Here is a 17412-nt window from a genome sequence, read left to right as displayed (position 1 = left end):
TTAGTTTTTAAATAAATCTTAATTAACTTATCCTTCAAAAAAAAAAAAAAAAAGGAAAAAAATAAAAATATTGGTTTCTTTGGAAATTTGATGGTGTATATCTTGAAAAATCATCTATTTATATTATAACTTGACGTTGAATAAATCTGTCGGGAGAAAATATTATACATAAGTGGATCCGATTCATGTGGTCCTCTACGGCATTGGTGTTTCAGTGAAATCTCCCCTTGGGAGGTTGGTTGGTTTCCCCCAAGAAAACTAATTACTTTGTATCTCCCCTTTCTTTTTCTTTTTCTTTTTTTTTTTTCTTTTTTTATGAAGTCTAATTTCTTCTCTACTATGTTGTGGTGATTTCTGGGGTTACCCAGCGAAACAGTCCGGGACGACCAATACTAGGCTTCAAATATAGTCAGAATCTTGACTCTTGAGAAAAATAACTTGAGCAACTGAAACAAACAAACAAAAGACAAGGGAAAAAAGCTTTGCATGCACAGTAATGCATGCAAGTAGGCAACGCTTTATAATTATTTCTCAAATGATAGTTCAGATTAAGATTACTTACAATGAAAAAATATGCACAGCACAGGAACAGAATAAAAATGCAGCAGCCGTATACAAAATTCCACACCTCTTTCTTTCCTTTTCTTTTACTCCAAAAGGTTGAAAACAAAAAGAAGGGTCTATATTCTTGGAAACCCAAATCTAACTTGCAAAAGTGCTCTTTGTTGGTTTTCTTTCTGATGGGGGAGAGAGAAGAGAGACCAGTGAGCTTTTGTATCAACTCATCAGCTTTCTAAGTCTCTTTTCAGCACGACTTGCAACCTTATTCTGTGGTTCAAGAACAAGAGCATGCTTGAAATCTGCACACAAAAAGAAGAAATTCTATAAGAGGGTTGAATATTACAAATCCTGTATTAATATTTTACAAATCTCTCTGCATATGTGAATGAATGAACCAATGTATGTGGGGATGTCCCTCTTAAAAGTCTTTATCCTCAGTTATTTTTGTATTCAACTAATAAGGAGACTTGTATTCTGATGTGTTAAGCCCTTCAGTGTGTGATAATGACAGAGTGTGGAATTTAAGATTTCAGAGGGAATTCAATGATTGGGAGTTGGCGGCTTCCTACTCCCTTCTTCATTTCATCTAAACCCAAATCCTTAGGGGTGGAGGGTGTGACAGGCTTTGTTGGGATCTTAATGGCAGTGGAAAGTTTGATACTCAGTCTTTCTATCATAAGATTCGAAATGCAGCTCCCTCCACCTTCCCTTGGAAGGGTATTTGGAAAGTTAAGGTTTCTAAAAGAGTGGATTTTTTTATGTGGACAACAGCTCATGGTCAGATTCTAACTTTGGATAATCTTATGCTTCGTAGTCGTCCTTTGACGAATCTTTGTTATTTTGTGCTGTTGTAATTTGGAATCTGTGGATCACCTATTACTTTTTTGTCCGATAGCTCATTCTTTGTGGATGTATATGCTTCGGTTGTTTGGGATCGATTGGGTCATGCCTAGTTCAATTGAGGACTTATTATTCTGTTGGTTCCATTGGCTTGGGAAGCATAGTTCTGATATTTGGGATTTGGTCCCAGGCTGTTCAATGTAGACTATTTGGTTTGAATTGAATCGGCGGGCTTTTGAGGATGAGGGAAAAACTGTGGTTCAATTATTAGAGTTTTGCCAGAGGACCCTCTTTGATTGGTCTCGATGTTGGGGTTTCTCAGATTGTTCTACCCTTATGGATTTTATTTCTTCTATTAGAATAGATTAGGGGCTGTTTTTGTCTTGTTGTTTTCTTTTTTTCCATTGTTCACTACCGTGAACTCTTTGTGTTTCTCTTGCTTTTCTTTTATTAATAATATTCTCTTCTTACTTATCAAGAAAAAAAATGTATGCATTTTGTGTGCATGTGATTCATGTGGATTAAAAGATCAAAGCAAGCAAGTTCATTGTGTCCCATAACACGACATGGCAACGGAAATTCATACGGATCATAACAAGCAGGTGGCAGAACACAATTTTGATTGGCACAGTTGATAAAAGAAATGAATTACATCCCTATTGGAGTCCAAATACTTGACTTATCTGATGTTTAAAAAACAAACATGCATATAAGATACCATCACTTAAATTTGCAGCAGGATCTAGAAAATATCCTACACACTCATACAAACAGAAGTATGGACATATAACTTAATCATCTACAATCCCCAATATTTTGACATTCAAACAATTTGATAACTAGAAAATGCATATGGGCATGCAACACACTCGGACTGAACATTTTCTCCACCTCTACTGCAGGGGCATAACTGGACCAGTACAACGAACACCTTTTACAATACGACCAGTAAAACAAAGTCGTCCTATTTCCCTTAAAAATTAGTGGTTCATCTACCCCCAAGAGGTAGAACAATCAGCTAGGGATCACACTTCATGGAGTAGAGGTCACTAATTAAAGTCCCCCCTAGGAACCAAAATTTACTTGTCCAAAAAAAAATGTACATCGTATAAGGATTTAATATGCAAACCAACATGCTCTATGACTCAAGGATATAGGTCTTGGGAAAGTCCAGGTCATTGGTGTATATAGTAATTCCTCTGGATCAGTAATTGACCTCTGAATTTTTCTGCAGCTCACCACATACAAGGTGAACATTTTTTTTTTAATAAGTTCGGCCCCATTTTGGGAGTAGAGAAGATTCACTTCATGAGATGTGATCTTAGTAATTTGTGCCACCCCTTGGGGTTTCATACAAGGTGAACACTTAAGCAGTGTGAATCCAGATTCTTACCTTCAGCAGATTCTTTATAATGGAGGAGTGATTCTCTAGCTGTTCCACGCCTCAGATAAGCCTTCACATTCTGCACAGAATAAATAAAAATTTACTGATTAATAAGTAACAAGAAATATTATTGGAAAATGGGGAAGCTAATGTACAAGTGATGTATACAAAAAACTCACCAAAAAGAGACAAAATTTAAAAATTACATTGGAAAGAGGAGTCAATAAACTCTACAATAGAATGCCAAACATACGGGACCACACGAACAACCTTAAAAATTTTGATTGCAGCTTAATAACAAAGAGCTAGTAGGACCGTTCATTCTTTTCAGATTATCTACATAAAGCAAAAGGAGACTAGATTCCAGGTAGCACTCCTTTCCTTAGCAAACCAATTCCTCCACCACTCCACCCAACAAGTATGTTACTTATCCTTCTAGGCATTAACCAATGAACTCCAAATTTAGCAATAACAAAAGACGACAACTCATGAGCCACTACATAATGAAATAACAAATTATCTACAAACTCTCCTTTACATTTGCATGTAGAACGCTAATCTACTAATATAATACCTCGTTTAATAAGATTATCAACTGTTAAAATTTTTCTAATGCTACTATCCTTGCAAAGAACACAACTTTCTTTGAGACCTTGCTACACCAATAACACTGTCAAGGAAATGGCTTACCATTAGATCCTCTTAACACCTCATAAAGAACGAACATCAAACTTAGTATTGGCATTAAGCCTCAACCTCATACAATCAAAACCTTCTCCTCTAGTGGTATTCAGAATATAAGATATCAAGCAAAGAACCAACAAATTTTGATTTCAAATCTTGCAAGGCTCTTACAAACTGGTAATTCGACAGATAAAAGTTTCTTCCACCTAGGTAACCTCCAATCCCTTTTTCTATAATTGGACTCCACACCACTCTTGCCTTGTATGGAGATCCCAAGGAAATACCAAGATAGTTCATAGGCAACAGCCAACTTTACAACAAAAAAATACCAACCAAAACAGAGATTCCTTCAACTTCCTCTACAGGTACACCCAAATCAACATTAAGGCCAAACACTGCCTGAAAAAAAATAAGAAAAAGTACCCAAAAAAATTATGAGGTAAAGATGTTCTACTTTTGCATTAAAGAAACATATAGTATCATCCCCAAAGGGTAATTGAGAAATCTTTAGCGTACCACCAAAACCATCCCCAACCTGAAATCCTGGTATAAAGTCACCATCCACAACTCTATTTAGCAATCTACTAAGGATCTCCATTACCTTAATAAATTAAGGAGATAATGGGTCTTCTAGTCTCACCCCCTAGAGCTATTGAAGAAAGCAGTTGGACTCCTAATGACCAAGACAGAGAACTGGTCCATAGTAATCCAGTTGACCAGGACACATCATTAATGTGTGATTAGTGTTCAAACACATACATCTCAGATTCCCATGTTCTGACCATGAAGGACACTAGGCAAAAATCATTTGTAATGCTAAATGTATTTTGTTACTCAAAATTCAGCAATATTTATATGTGCTTAAACCCCTAGCAACAACATCCAAGTCTTAGTCTCTAAATTTTGGGCTGGCTATGCATTCTCAACGTACTAGTCATGGTTGGCTTTATGCATTCTTTTCTGCCATTCTATTTTATTTGAAGTCATACTCTCTGTATCCTCTTTTTTTTGGATAAGTAAATAATATAATTTATTGAAGAAAAATGACAGCCAATACACAAGATGCGTGCTGGAAGTACAGAAAATTACAAATGACAAGAATCTATAAAGTCTAAAAAATTAGAGCTCAAGTGTTATGGGGTTATAGACATCCATACAATCAAAGATCACAAAACCAGCATCTTAAGTTCCATCGTCAAACGTTCCAACCCTTCAAAAGCCCGTCTATTCTGCTCAAGCCAAATGGCCCACATGAAACACAAAGGAATAGCCTTCCAGCTTTTCCCATTTCTAAACTTACAAAAATGCCGCCTCCAACACACCAACAAATGTACCACACTCGGCATAACCCACTGCACTCCAAATAAACACAAAACCAAATACCATTATTCCCTGCTATAATCACAAGTCATCAGAATATGATCAACACTCCCCACTTTGCTTGCATAAGAAACAACGATTAACCAACACCATTTCCCACGTCTTTGAAGGTTATCCAAAGTAAGAATTTTGCCCCACATTGCAGTCGACACAAAAAATAATAAAAATAAAAGCAACTTTCAGAGTTATTTTGGCCTTCTGAATAGTCTTCCATGGTAAAGACCTACTGCCACTGGCAGAAAATAGACTATAATAAGATTTAGGTTAAATTGCAAACTAAACCCCTAAAGTTTGGGGTGTTTGGATTTTATATTCTGAAATTTCAAATTTTGGATTTTATCCTTTGAAGTTCTATTCAATTTGCATCAACAGCCCCTTCATCCATATTTTTCATTAAGTGCCACATAAACTTGCCAGGTGTATATAGTTCATCCAATAAAATGATGGCACATCATTTTTATCATGCCATGTCTTCTTCAATTTTTAAATTTTTTAGGCTACATAAATGATGTGGCATCATTTTATTAGACAAACTAAACATACATGGGAAGCTTATGTGCCACTTAATAGAAAATATGGACGAAGGGACTACTGATGCAAATAGAATATAACTTCAGGATGTAACATCCAAACACCCCCAAACTTTAGGAGTGTTGTTTGCACTTTAGCCTCAAATAACTTACTAGTTGTGGGACTCCAGCAAATACGATCTTCAATTTCCGGTCTGATCTTGATGGAATAAATGAGTCATGAAGTCAGCCGAAAGCACCAACTCCCAGTCATGAACAGCTTGCACAAAAGTAACATCCCAATGAATAGCCCCCATGTTCCAGCAAATATAACCAGCCACATTTGCTTCTTTATTGACAGCTAAATGGTATAGAGGGGGAAACAACTCCATCTGACCTTAGTAATGTGGCCTACTTCAAAATTAATATACCTGGAAAACAATTCCCAACCAAATCTAATAAACTTCCACAAACTGAAGCCATGCCCTCCCCACACTTCCTTTGAACTCCAACCAACCCATTCACAACCATATTTGCTAGCCACCACGGTCCTCCACAAAGCCTGCTCCTCCATAGCAAAATGCCTAAGCCACTTCCCCAATAGAGCTTTATTAAAATATACCACCTCACGCACACCCAATCCACACTGCTGTATCAGGGCACAGATTATTTTCGAATTAAAAAGGTGAAATTTAAATTCATCACCCATTCCACCTCAAGAAAATCACCCATTCCACCCCAAATACCTCATATGCTGTTGAAAAACCTTACAACCCAAAACACCAGCTAACTCAATGCACCCCTGGAACCAACCCCAACGGGGACAAGTTCAGACCTACTCAAATTGATTTTTAAACCCAACACAGCCTCAATACATAGCAAAATACATCAGATGTAGTATCAGCCAGCTCAGTACCACAAAAGATCAATGAATCATCAATGAACAGAAGATTGGAGAGATTGTCATAGGAAAAATGGAAGAACGAGCCTCCTTGAATCCTGTAAAAAATTGACCCCAACAGATTTATCTACCAGTTTACTAAGTAAACTCCTTAATTGACATGTCTTTTTTCTACTACTTTTATTAATGTTATCTTTTGTCTTCCTCTTCCTTTCTGCTACTTCAACTTGAATCAAGTCACTCATTTTCATTGGTACATTAATCATTTTCCTCTGCACATGACAAAACCAGCTCAAGAGATTCTCCCTCATATTTCAATCAATAGAGGCCACCCCTATCTTTAAGCTAATTTCCTCATTTCGAATTCTATTTTTCCTTATATTTCCACTTACCCAACTTAACATTCTCATTTCAATTACACTCATTTGTGAACATGTTGCTCGACATTCAATAACACGTGTATAGCTGGTCTTATAGCAATATTTAAAAAAATTACATTAAATTAACTTAACTGGTACTCTACAACTACACAATACTCCAGAAGAGCTTCTCTACTTTATCCACCTTACTCTTATACCATGTTTCACGATAGTAAAGAAAACCAAAACAACTATAAAATATATTCCATATTACCAGATCAATCTCCAAGAGCCTTGTAGCTCAATGGTATTGCATGTTCTCCTGTATGATGAGAACCAAGGCTCAAATGCCCCTCCTCCCACTTATTATAAAAATTGAATTATCAAAAAGTGATACCAGATTAATCATTTAAGCATGATAGGACCTGATATGTGGTATTATGGACAATGGCTACAAAATTAAAGAATTAAAAAGATGCAGATATTTAGAGAATGATTTGCAGGGACTAGTCAGTACAACAAACTTGTCTGCTCACCTTCCTATCAAGTAATATTGCCTTACTGCAGTCCTCTTCAGCTTGTTGAAAACTGCACGTATTCAGAACAACAAATATGAAGACTTTGGCTATAATGCACAAAAATTAATAATATCAAATAATATATTAAAGAACATACCATCCCAGCTCTAGGTAAGCAGCGGCACGGTTGCAAAAGTAAGTTGCAATTGTCGAATTCAAATTGATAGCTTCAGTGTAGTATTTGACAGCCTTATTCCACTGCATTCCCTTAAATGCAGCATTTCCCTGCAACAAGATTTTATAACAAGAAAAGGCTCAGACAGCATACCTTATGTGTGTGTCCGTGTGTGTATGCATCTCTGTATCATAAGAGACTAATAATTAATATAGATAAGGCTCGTCTTAATTCTCAAACAAGACTTGTAGTATTGATGATGAAAAAAATAAAAATTCAGCAAAATATAAAACTAAAACAACATTTTCAAGAGAAATGTAACCAAAACAGTTTTTGGATGCCTGTATCTAAACCGACATGGATAGATAAATCTTCAGCACGAGAACATCATTAGTGGCAATAAAGTAACTTACATGTGCACCTCTTTAGATACACCCAATAATGACCAGAGAAATTCATTATGAAAAGCTGACCAAGCACTTTTGAAAGTTGCAACAAAAACCATGTCGGAAGACGGTAATAAGACAGCATACAGGATTCAAATTTTTCCCTTCAAGGTTCCAAAGAAGCTTGACCAGAAAAATAATTAATCAGACTTATTATGGCACTGACACACAGCAAAGTTCTAAATCCATTTACATTATCAAAATTCTAAAAAAATAATAATAATAATCTTATGTTTGATCCAACATGGAGAAATACTAGTGATTATGTACTCTTAAGTTTTGAAACAGTCAATCAATAGTTCATATCCTTTGTATCCGAAGTGACATATAAATACCAGTTCCAGGACAGTAATTCAGTAACTATAACTTCAGATACAAATATATTCATCTTAAGTGAATGCCAGACAAAGTTTACAGGTTTTTTCTCCGCAGAAACAGACAAATCACATCTTTCTGCTCGCATTACAGCATCATATCCATTCACTTATCAACAAAAAGATGACATAGAAGTAATACGGAAGCAGAGGGATGTAAAATCTAAATTAGCAAGAAATTCTTTTCTTTTGCAATAAGTAAAATGTAGTAAAATAGATCCCCTAATTACGTCTGAAAATTTTTAATCACTTCCCTCAAATCCTTACATGATTAAGACGCAGAAGGAAGATTCAACAAGAGAGAGAGAGAGAGGGAGAGAGAGAGAGAGAGATAAAGACAGAGCAGTTATCAACTAACTTTAAAATGATCATCTCTAACATCTATCCCCAGCCACATCATTTCTTTTTGAAAAGCAAAACAAGAAGACACTAAATCCTGCCATTACAGATTACCCTAGTTCAGGAAAACTTGAGTAACAGTGAGAGTGCACACAGTAATCCATTTGCACCCATGGAACATACAGGCTTATTGGCAAAAGGAAAAAAGAAACATACTGAAACTTTGTTATCTGGGAAAGATGGCAGTATGCACACCAAAAGCCTCATGATCAGGAAAGGTCAAATTCCAGTCCCTAATCTTATGCATTAAGTGTTGGTAAGTACATATAGAGCAATAATCAAAAGGGAATGTCAAAAATGCTTCACCTGATCAATAACTAGATTAAAGATTGCACTAGAAACTTTTCATCAAATGCAGAATCAATATTTCATGACAAAATACTTAAGGGTGAACATACCTTTTCTTTCAAGAGTTCAGAAGCATCCATGTTACCATTGGTATCTGGCAAATGCACTGAATTGGATGCGATGCTAGCTTGCTCTTGGAGAGATGAATACATATCCAAGACCGTATCAAGAAGAAATTTATCAGCACCATGGAATGTGATAAATGAAACAGAGATTGGACAATCATTGTGCTTTCCTAAGGGAATGGAAACCTGCCAGTAAAATGCAAAATAGATATAAAAATTCTACTAGGCTACAGAATCTACAGCATAGAGACAAAAACTGAAGTAACAAATACAAAGTCACCTGACAGCATCCAGATATGCTAGCAATGCTTGACAGTGCAAATATGCGATCATGGAATTCAGCTGAAAGTCCCTTCTTTGTATTGAGCTTTAATGGGGAGTCAGCCACCGTGGGAATTACTAATATACCATCATCCTAGAGAAAGAAGAAAAAAACACAATAATAAAGTGGACAAATAGTGGCACATGCAAGTGCGATTCCACATTTTCTTGTGTGGCCAATTTGGAGGGAGCAGAACAACCAAAATCTCGAAGGTTTGGAATGATCTGTCATTAAGATCAATTATACCTTCCTGAGTTTTTTTTTTATTTTATTTTGATGTTGTACAATGATTGGGGTTTTCATAATTCAGTTGATTCCATGGATCACTAAAACCTATGTTTGTAATTCTTTAGGAGGCTCATTTAAGCTTTCCTTTTCTTTAATAAAATTCTTTATTACTTATCCCCAAAAAAAAATAAAAATAAAAATAAAAAAATCCTAATAGGACCAACTAAAGAAAATGGAAGAAGAACAAAAATATTATTAGAACTTAACACTTTGAGTTGAAGTCCATATGAAACATAATAAATAAGTTGAGGGTACCTTTAAGAGATTTTGAAGGGCAACCCGCATCTCAGTTCTGACTTTATATAAAATTTTCATGTTCTTGTGTGTGGTATTAATTGCTGCAAGAACACGATCAGACACATCAGGTCCTAGCTTGGGTTTGACTGAATTTACCCATTCTTCATGATTTGTTTTGAATTCATATCTGAAAACATGTGCACACATCATAGACGTTAGTGAGAAGGAAACCAGGGCATCAACTAGACTGCAATAGTACTACCAATATCCAAGGGCTGCATCAGCTAGAGAGAGAGAGAGAGAACTTGTAAAATATCAATTTTATATCACAATGGATGGTATGAATATGAACTAAAATCATCTAAGACAATTTTAGAAGGAATTATAAGCAGGAAAAAAGGCTTACAGAACTAAGCAAATTATTCCCAAAACAAAGACTGGCCCAATGGTATACCATGAAGGAAATTTGCAGCCAATGGAGTAAACTTACATCAATATCATACAGTCTATAAGCTAAGTACAAAAAATCTTTCTCTGAACAGCTAAGAACACAAAAACTAATCAAATTTAAGTAAGACATTAAAAAGAAAATTATCTTGTGAGTTAGGATTTTTTTTTTTTTTTTAATAATTTTCAGATTTTTTTTAGCTTATTTGCTTATGTACAACATTTTAAAGCCTCACTTTTTTCTAAGTACAATTGTACTTTTGCTTCAATCACACATCACATGATGGCCCCACACTCTTAAGCTGCCAGAACTGAAAATTACTGTAAAGATAGCAAGTTAACTCTTTTTCTGCGGCTGCATCACCTGTGTAACAGGAAGAGTGCTACTTTAGCATTTGCTTCCTTACAATACACATCACACAGATACATCCAGGACATCTTTATAAGCCTTAAATATATCAAATGTTGAAGTTAGACTAAAATCAAGGTTACATCAGCAGATCATTGTACAACCATTGGACATGAACAAACCAGTAAACGTTCTCAGTACATAGTGTGCATACATATATATATATAATTGTCAGCTTGATTTATCTAATTTCCAAGTGATCGTCCAGATTCACCTATTGAGTAATGACAATTTTTCTAATTTCCAAACAATGTTCCAGATTCACCTATTGAGTAATGACAAAAATAGGAACCATGAACAAGAGGGAAAACATGAATCTCAAATCTCATCATATATATTTATTAATGAAAACCAAAAGACCCAAGTGAAAGGAAGAAGAAAAAAACTAAATCTCCTGATTACCTTTGCAATGAAACCATTACAGAAGAGAGCGCTTTTAAAGTAGATGTCCCATTTTGCAAGTTGGATGACGGCTCTTGAAACTGTTTTAAACTGGGCACATTTGAACCAACATACTGACCAAAATTCGTATGCTTTGGAGGCTTGTCTGTACAACCAACAAAACAAAATAGCAACTTCAACATCAGCATTACATTTCTTTATGTAAGTATCATTGTCCAATGAGAACCAACATATTTTGTAGCAAGTATTGATAATCAGTCATAAATAAGAGCAACTAAATAGGAAACTACAGATTTTTTTTTTATACACGTGTGTAAGTAAAAATCTATGTACATATTATATTATCATTAAGTTCAGCCACTTACACCCAGAAAGGTTTTCAATTGCTTTGTTAACAACATTTAATATCTTTTGCGGGGGAACTTTAGAAAACTGAAAGAGGTCATCAGCAAAAATAAGACGTCTTGCCCTTCTAGGCTCCACTGAATTTAGTTTAAGTAAAACATGTCCAACACGATGTAGAATAGATGGATCACGAGCAAAGCATCCTGGAAGACCGGACAAAAACAAGGTAAATTAATAAGGAAAAATTAGAAACAAATAGGCAAAACAAAGTTAGCCCCACTACGAGTGCATGCACATGTGCACAAACAGACATCAGTCTTGGGAAAAGGAAAACTACAGTCCACATAATTCAAATTCTAATAAAGTATGACTCATTTGTAAGACTAAAAACTCATACACCCTGCCCTGACCGATTTGCCCATGAAACCAGAGAAAAGGAAAAGCAGACACTTTTTTGTTGATAGGTAAAAAAGGAAAAGCAGACACAGAGTGATACAATCCTGAATAGATACAAATCTGGTTGTCAACATGTCCACATGGTCATTCATTATAAACCTAAAGAGTCTAGAAATTTGGCACTAATTATTTTCCATACCAACAGTGTCTAAGCTCTGTGAATTTCGCAGTACTCCAATCATAGATACAGCCCCATGAGACGGTCGAAATCCAAGGATACCACAAAATGATGCTGGGATTCTGACACATCCAATAGTATCAGTACCTACAAATATAAGAACCTTAAGAGGATCAGACAGCATTGTTAAGAAGCAAAAACATATAAACAGGTATTTTAGTCTCCACAATGAGGTAAGGAGGACATCATAAAAAACATCAATAGGCACATCAACCATAAAATACAACAAGTACTTAGTATGCACTAACTATCCTCATTTTCGTCTGATTTTTATGGACATTACTAACAAAATCAGGAAACAATGGCAATTGACTGGCCACAAGGGTGGGATATTGTTGTATTTATTTTCTTATCTTGTATGAACTAGCATAGTCATTATTGATGTGATTATATAAAAGTGGTTTTTATGTTTATGTTGGGCCCATAATAGTATGGACCAACCTCTTCTTTTTTTTTTTTTTGGAGGGACGGGGGGCTTTTCACCCTAAATAAATGGCAATTGGCCCATTAAGTTGCCATTTTTTTTTAATATGGGATAATAGGGTTTCAAAGTAGCTCCCCCCCCCCCCAACATCCTCCCCACAAACAACCATCCTTTTCATCTTGCAGCCACCATCAATAGAAAAAATCAAGAATTTCAACTTTCAAGGCTTCCATGGAGGGCTCAACATCAAGGTATGGCAGTAAGTTTTTTTGAAACATGGATGGTTGGGGCTAGGAGGATTCAAACTCTGCATGTCTCCGTTGGAAACACAAGGAGGTACCAATTGAGCTACAACTGACAAGGCTCTTGGCATGGCAGTAAGTTTTTAACAAAACATTTATATATACTTTGATAAAATGGGCATATCTTGAATAATGCTAACAATTGGTATGGAAAAGGAAAGGTAAATGCTCATGCCTTGATTTTTGCTCAGAATGTTGACAAAAGCTAAAGATAAGTTAATAAAACAAATCTAGTGTCACACACACAAAGTTCTGTGAAATAAATAACAGATTCCACCCCCAAAAGAATAAACCTTGAATGCAATAAATTCAAACACAACTTTTGCCAAGAGAACAATCCCTTTTATTCACCAGAACTGGACCTGAACAATACAATGGATGAGATTGCAACGCAAAACATAAGGGGGGAAAAAATACCAAGAGCAAAATCGACAAGTCCAGCTGCAACCGCCACAGCAGAGCCACTAGAGGAACCTCCGGGGATACATGATGGCATTTGTGGATTGGTGGGGGTTCCATAATGCCGGTTCTCCCCAGTTATCCTGAGATAACAATCAGGCATAAGCAGCATACACAAGTTGGCGTAACTTTGAATCTTTTCGACAGAGACAAAACGAGCAATGGTGAACTTAAAAAGGCTTACCCGAATGCCAATTCGTCCATAACAGTCTTGCCAACACAAGTAGCCCCATTTTTCAACAGAGCAGTCACTGCCACCGCCGTCTTCTCTGAAACCTCATGTGTTCTCTCCCAATCTCGACTCCCAAACCCCGTCACATAATCCTTCACATCAAATCTACAAAACCCACCAAACCCATCAAAAATCAATTTTTTTAACACTAGTAAACCCCAGTCCGATCTTATGGAAAACTCTACAACAATATAAGAATGAAGTCTACTTTTTGGTCCTATAAAAGTTTAGGAACGAAAATCGAAATTCCACAGTGAAATCAGGAAAGGAAAAAGAAGAGAGAGTGGGAGAATAGAAAACGAACATGTCCTTGATGGCGAAAGTAAGAGAAGAGAGAGGCAGTCTAGCGGCAGGAGGAGGAGGCTGAGGGAAAGGGAGAAGCTCGAATCGGACGACGAAAGCACCGAAGTCCTTTCTTTGGGCGGCGGCGTTGGCACGCCTCCGCCTCCTCCGGCGAGTCTCGGTGAGGATCACGACACCGGCGGCAAGGCCGATCCCAAGTGCGATCAACAGCTTGGGATTGGAAGCATTGGCCTGTATAACTTTTACTGCCTTTGACATGGAGCAAGGATTGGAAGTGGAAGGAGGCTTCTTTGGAGGGTTTTGGGAGGGTTTTAGACACACTTTTGGACTTGTTTATTTATTTGGGTCAGTGGATGCTTTGATTCTTCTCTGTCTTAATGAAATTGTGTATCGTGCTTGACTTGGACAGGAGGCGCGAATATTCTAACGCATTAACTTTTTTCCTTTTTTTCTTATACTGATTTTTAGGGACAAAAAAAGTCAGTGTTGGAACACCTTGGTAGAAAATTATTGAATACTCAGTAACATCATAAACTAGTCACTAATTCGCATGATGCACGAAAAAGCTATTGAATATGACTTATTATTTTATAGGAATGTTTTATGAATATAACTTTTGTAACCTCTTTGGTTACATATTAAGATTCCAATCTTAAAAATTTAATATGAAACATTAAATTACTAACTTTTTTTTTTAGCATTAACATTTTCTTGGAAAATATCAATCAAACAAAAAATTAAAATTAAAAATTAGTATTCAATAATCTAATAAATGTTGCGATGTAAGTTTTTTTTTTTTTTTTTTTTTGAAAATACCGAGTATTTTAACACACACACGGGAAGAGAAGAAGAAATCTTAAAGCAAATTACAATGATTTATATTCAAAATAGCTTAACTTTTGGATACACAACATAATAGTCATATATCCAATAGTTATATATATTACTTATATATGACTATTATTAAGCCAATGATATAGTTTAATGAATTTTATTTATTACAATATTTCAAAAAAGAAAATCATAATAAAGTTATCAGAATGGTTATTAAGGAAAAAATAATTCACATTTTGGGTTTTCTTGTAAATAAACAAATATATTAGTATATTTATAATTTTATAAATCATGAAACCTCTCCACTCCCAAGTCCAACAACCTACCCACGTGATACCACATTCCAATGCTCTTGCCTTTTTATATTTCCATGTCTCATTTAGTCATCTCACTATACTAGTTTGAAAACTCTACAGACTTACAAAGTACAGATGCAAGCCTTCAAAAACCAAGAGGAATGCTTCTTCGTCCATCCCAACCCACAACTGAATTCTTTCTTCTACTTTTTTTTTTCCTCACAAATCATTTAGTAGCAAATCTGAAGTTTTATGTTTGATCATTGATGTGAGGAAAAATAAACACGGAATGAAATTAAGAACATTGATTTGAAAACACGGAGTGTCTCACTATTGCCACTACAGCATCAAGGTAGAGTTGAGGAAGAAGGAGAATATAGAGTTTGTGGAGCAAAGGAGTTGGACTTTCTTTTTAAAACAAATTGGAGGAAGCTGATGTAGAGAATCGCGTTTGAAGGAAGAGAAGGGTATAGAAGATTTTCATAATTGAGGAAAAAAATTCGGGTTTTAGCTTCTTTTTTTTCTTCTTTTTTTTACTGAAATTTTTAGGTTAGAAATAGTTTTTTTTTTTTTTTTTTTTTTTGTGTGTGTGGGTATGGTAGGTTTTGATTCTTGGAGATCTCTGTTGGTTTGTGAGTATGGTGGGTATGGTGGGTTTTGATTGAGGAATTTGTGGGTATGGTGGGTATGGTGTCTTTGTCATGGGTATGAGGAAGGAGATCTGCCTTGGGTCTGAACGTTGGGGGAACTAGTAGAGGAGGAGCGTTGGGTTGGGGGAGCTGGTAAAAAGAGCTTAAGGTCTGCATTTTGGAGAAAGAGAAGGGGCAGAGCGTATATCAGGGTTGGGTTTATGTTTTTTTTTTTTTTTTTTTTTTTGGGTTTATGGTTTTTTTTTTTTTTAATATTGTGCTGATGTGGAAAATTATGGGAGTTTTAGAGATTTTGATTATATATATATATATATATATATATTGATGCATACTCTCCCCTCTCACATGAATTGTGGGTCCCATTATAAATTTAAATAATAGGACTCACAGTTATGTGAAGGGGGGAATACGCATTTATGGTACTTCGGAAATACCCAATAACTAGTCGCTAACCCGTGCAATGCACGTGAATAGATTTTGGATGAGTTTTAGGGGAAAAAAAATCATTACTTTTGAGTTGGAGTAGTAAGCAAAAATGCACAAAATTAAAAAAAAAAAAAAATATATATATATATATATATATGTATTGAAAGAAATACCTCAAAGTTTTATTAGTAGAAAGAAATGTTGTTTTATTTATTAGTTTTTTGTGGGAAGGAATAAGAGACAGAATGTTGAATCTCTAATTTAATTTGTGTTGTATATATAGGTATATAAAATATATATTGTAATATATATACTAAAAGGTGCTTATTGAAATGTCATAACTCTTCGTATTAGATATACCAAAATGTGCCTATTGAATGAAAATGTATTTATTAACTAAAAATGTGTTTATTGAATGAAAAGGTAACTATGTAAATAAGTATGGAATGGTGTTTGTAAATCAAACACCTTCCAAAAGGCTTCATTTTTCACTTTTGCAAAAGTATACCACTGCCCACGGGACTATCTCAAGAGAGTCAATCCTGAATAGAAACATGTTTTGATAAAACCTTTGAATTTTTTTGAAGTTACCGCTAATTTTATATATAAATAAATAGATATAAATATTTATTTATGCATTTATGTGTTTATTAGGCAAAACTTAAATAAATTGTTAAAAACTTTAAGATTTACAATAGTTGATATACTTCAATATTATCAATAAAAATTTATGTACAATTATAATTATTATATTATTATTATTATAAACTAAAAGACTAATAGCACCTGTTTCCAGATGCTATTAACATTGGTAATGTGCATAAATTGAATTAGAATCAATTCATGTGGTGTGTCAAATAGGTATGGGCACGTTTAACTAAACATCATACTAAAAAAGTTAAAAAGGAAACCCAAACTACACATCTGGGTAAAGCAACAAAAAGAGGGAAAAAAAGAAGAAGAAGAAGAAGAAGAAGAAGGGCGGGACGATGTCAAATACCAATACGAAAAATTCAATCTCTTTCTCACCGTGTCTTCTATAACTATCTCTTCTTGCCTCTTTATTTTTCTTTTTCTTTTCCCCACAATCAAATCCTTTGTTATCCCTCTCCTGTAGTAGTGCTATTTTCTACATTGATCCTTCTCTTGTAGTATTGCTCTTTGTTATCCTTCTTTTGTGTTCTCTTCAATTAGTTAAGCCATTTTGTAATGGAAGTTGCGAAGATTTGTGGGTTGGAGTAAATTGGCCTTGGACCGAATTTTTTTTCCATTTAACCTTATTATTAGAAGAATTTTGTTAGTTGACAAGTTGCGAAAGAAAGTGGAAAACTAGCATCTTGAGTTTTTAAAACTCGAGTTCAATAGCAAATCGAGTTTTAAAAACTTGAGTTCCAGAGTTCTGATACAGCTGACGTGAATAAAAATTCCATGTGGAACTCGAGTACCAATGCGTGGCTAA

The 17412-nt window shown here is 35.2% G+C and overlaps 1 protein-coding gene across 3 annotated transcripts; it reads right to left on the bottom strand.

The window, feature by feature from the left end:
- Positions 1–476: 476 nt before the first annotated feature.
- LOC115968839 (outer envelope protein 64, mitochondrial) lies at positions 477–14147 on the bottom strand. 3 transcript variants are annotated; one of them, XM_031088354.1, is made up of 13 exons: positions 13749–14143; positions 13397–13549; positions 13171–13295; positions 11989–12114; positions 11414–11596; positions 11049–11193; positions 9809–9977; positions 9224–9358; positions 8929–9129; positions 7294–7421; positions 7155–7206; positions 2795–2864; positions 477–860 (listed from the first exon to the last, which is right to left on the bottom strand). In XM_031088354.1, the coding sequence occupies exons 1-13, from the start codon at positions 14003–14005 to the stop codon at positions 778–780; spliced, it is 1827 nt and encodes a 608-aa protein (XP_030944214.1). In that variant the 5' UTR covers positions 14006–14143; the 3' UTR covers positions 477–777. The 3 variants fall into 3 exon arrangements, 2 of the variants coding, with proteins under 2 accessions (XP_030944214.1, XP_030944215.1); XR_004086805.1 differs by lacking the exons at positions 477–860; positions 2795–2864; positions 7155–7206 and adding an exon at positions 8687–8763 and having other exon boundaries at positions 7345–7421; positions 13749–14146; XM_031088355.1 differs by lacking the exons at positions 477–860; positions 2795–2864; positions 7155–7206 and adding an exon at positions 8687–8768 and having other exon boundaries at positions 7345–7421; positions 13749–14147.
- Between the last annotated feature and the right edge of the window lie 3265 nt (positions 14148–17412).

Source organism: Quercus lobata, chromosome 11 (assembly GCF_001633185.2).
Source record: "Quercus lobata isolate SW786 chromosome 11, ValleyOak3.0 Primary Assembly, whole genome shotgun sequence".
Taxonomy (NCBI): domain Eukaryota; kingdom Viridiplantae; phylum Streptophyta; class Magnoliopsida; order Fagales; family Fagaceae; genus Quercus; species Quercus lobata.
The sequence above is the reverse complement of the archived record's forward strand: the minus strand, read 5'-3'. Positions and strand labels throughout refer to the sequence as shown.

Excerpts from the sequence above, each read along its gene's own strand:
- LOC115968839 (XM_031088354.1), bottom strand. The coding sequence starts at position 14,005 with ATGTCAAAGGCAGTAAAAGTTATACAGGCCAATGCTTCCAATCCCAAG. Across the intron at positions 12,115-13,170 it reads ACTTGTCGATTTTGCTCTTG|GTACTGATACTATTGGATGT; the intron begins GTATTTTTTCCC and ends TTATATTTGTAG. Across the intron at positions 9,359-9,808 it reads CCCTTCAAAATCTCTTAAAG|GATGATGGTATATTAGTAAT; the intron begins GTACCCTCAACT and ends TTCTTTCTCTAG.